The 2,004-nt window shown below is 33.2% G+C and overlaps 1 protein-coding gene across 1 annotated transcript in view; it reads right to left on the reverse strand.

Annotated features, from left to right (window-relative positions):
- Positions 1–998: 998 nt before the first annotated feature.
- LOC107731997 (stonustoxin subunit beta-like) overlaps positions 999–2,004 on the reverse strand; it is an 8,909-nt gene continuing 7,903 nt past the window's right edge. The window contains exon 5 of the mRNA XM_016543220.1: positions 999–1,092. Coding sequence (XP_016398706.1) covers positions 1,041–1,092 — 52 coding nt within the window. The 3' untranslated portion in view covers positions 999–1,040. The remainder of the gene's footprint in view (positions 1,093–2,004) is intronic.

The following is a 2,004-nucleotide window of genomic DNA, read 5'->3' on the forward strand; positions in this document are numbered from 1 at the left end:
TTTTATGCTTTGAAATCAATCACAGAATGACACAGCCTGACTTCTTTAGAATTTTCTTTCATTTCTTTTTTTCCAAGTTCTTGTAGCTATTTTGTTTCCTTTCCTTTCTTTTCTCTCAGGTGTTTGCAGAGTTTTTCCAGTAATTCCTCTTGTTTTTGATGCTCTTTAATCCTCTCTGTGAGCTCCAGAACATGCTGCATTTTTCTTTCTGTTGACTCATTAAATTTATCTGCTTGTTTTCTGGCTTCATCTTTCAGGTTTCTTCTTCATCTCATTTATGTCCTCTTCATGTTTCTGTTTCATTTCGTTTTTTCCTTTCTCTTCTCATCTTCTCGTTTCATTCTCTCCCACTCGTCTTTTCTCTCTCATTCCAGTTGTTCATAATGCATTTTCATTTCAGTTTTCTTTTCTTCATATTCTCTCTCTTTTGATCTTCTGTAATTCTTCTTCTCTCTCTCGCTTTCAAATTTTTCTCTCATTTTCTCCAGTTCGTTTTTCTCTCAGTTGTTCCTCGTGGTTCTCTTTCGTTCTTCTTCCTCTCATCTTTCATTTCTTTTCATCCTCCCATTCTCTCTGCTGTCGTTTAATTTCCTCCTGAATCTCTTTTCAGCCTCTTTTATTTTTCTTCTCTATTACTCTCTCCTTCTTCTTCTTCTTCTTTATTCCTCCTTTGCTCCCAAAAGCTCTTTTTATTTTCTTCTTCTTGATTCACCTGTAATCCTGCTATAATTTGTTTTTGTTCGTTTTTCATCTTTTCTTGATCTTGTCTGTGTTTCTCTTCTCTCTTTCAATCTTCTTCTCTTCTTTCCTTTTGCTTTTTTTCATACTGTGATCGCTGATTTTCAATCTCTCTTATCATTTCTTCTATTTTTGATGATAATCGGTTCTTTGCTGTTTTTCCTCTTCTGATCATTTCTGATTTTCAATCTCTCTTTTCTCCTATTCCATTTTGTCTTTTTCTTAAAACTCTTTTCTGAGTTTTTCTTGAGTCTCTTCATCATATTTTAATTTCCATCTTCTCTTTTTAACCTCTCTCTTTATCATTGCCTTCTCACACTAGTTACATATTTCAGCTTGTCTATGAACCATTCCCTGTTAACACACGACAACAGTTACGTAACGTATTGGTAATTTTTGGTAATTTCATGACTTACCAATTGACAACGTAACTACGACGTCGCATGCCCGTAATTTTATTACCATCAAATTACCAACTCACAACGTTGTCAGTACGTCCTCCTAACCTCATAATATTACCAAGCACGTCCCATATACGTACTCTATTGGTATTATATTGGTAACAATGACTTACTGGCAACGTAACTGCAACGTCACATGCACGTAATTTCATGACCATCATTTACACGTTCTTTATATGCTCTGATTACCAGAATTTGCTATTTAAAAAGTGTAATTAAACGTCAGGCACAAGATTGAAAGTTCCTATAAGATAAAATGTTCTTTTCACCAAGTCAGAATATGGACGATTGCTTATATAGTGCAAATAAAGAGATTGAATTTCTGTGCAATAATATGTTGATTGTTTTATATATGCACAAATGTAGATTTGTTAAAGTTTCTCCTTGAAAATGATTTTAGAATTTTATTTCAATCCATAAAACATTTTAAAAACGAAGATTTCCTTAAAACTGTAAAACTGCTTTTACTATTATTTAATGTTTATTTTTATTCATTTAGTTTAATATTATTTTGTTCATTATATATGCCGCTTGGATTTATTGTTAATGTGTTTAACAATGGATAGATGACAATGCCTGTTTGTTATTTGAAGGTTTAATAAAGTGATAAAAAAAAAAAAAAACTTAATATATAGTGACACTCCGCGTGTGCACAGGATATTTACAACCCTGTTGAAAAAACCAGCATATGCTGGTTAGGTATGTTTTGACGCTGGGATGCTGGTTTAAGCTGGTCCTTTGCTGGTTTATGATGGACCAGCATAAACCAGCAAAGGACCATCTTAAACCAGCAAAGGACCATCTT

Source organism: Sinocyclocheilus rhinocerous, unplaced genomic scaffold (genome assembly GCF_001515625.1).
Source record: "Sinocyclocheilus rhinocerous isolate Xijiao unplaced genomic scaffold, SAMN03320098_v1.1 scaffold489, whole genome shotgun sequence".
Lineage (NCBI taxonomy): Eukaryota > Metazoa > Chordata > Actinopteri > Cypriniformes > Cyprinidae > Sinocyclocheilus > Sinocyclocheilus rhinocerous.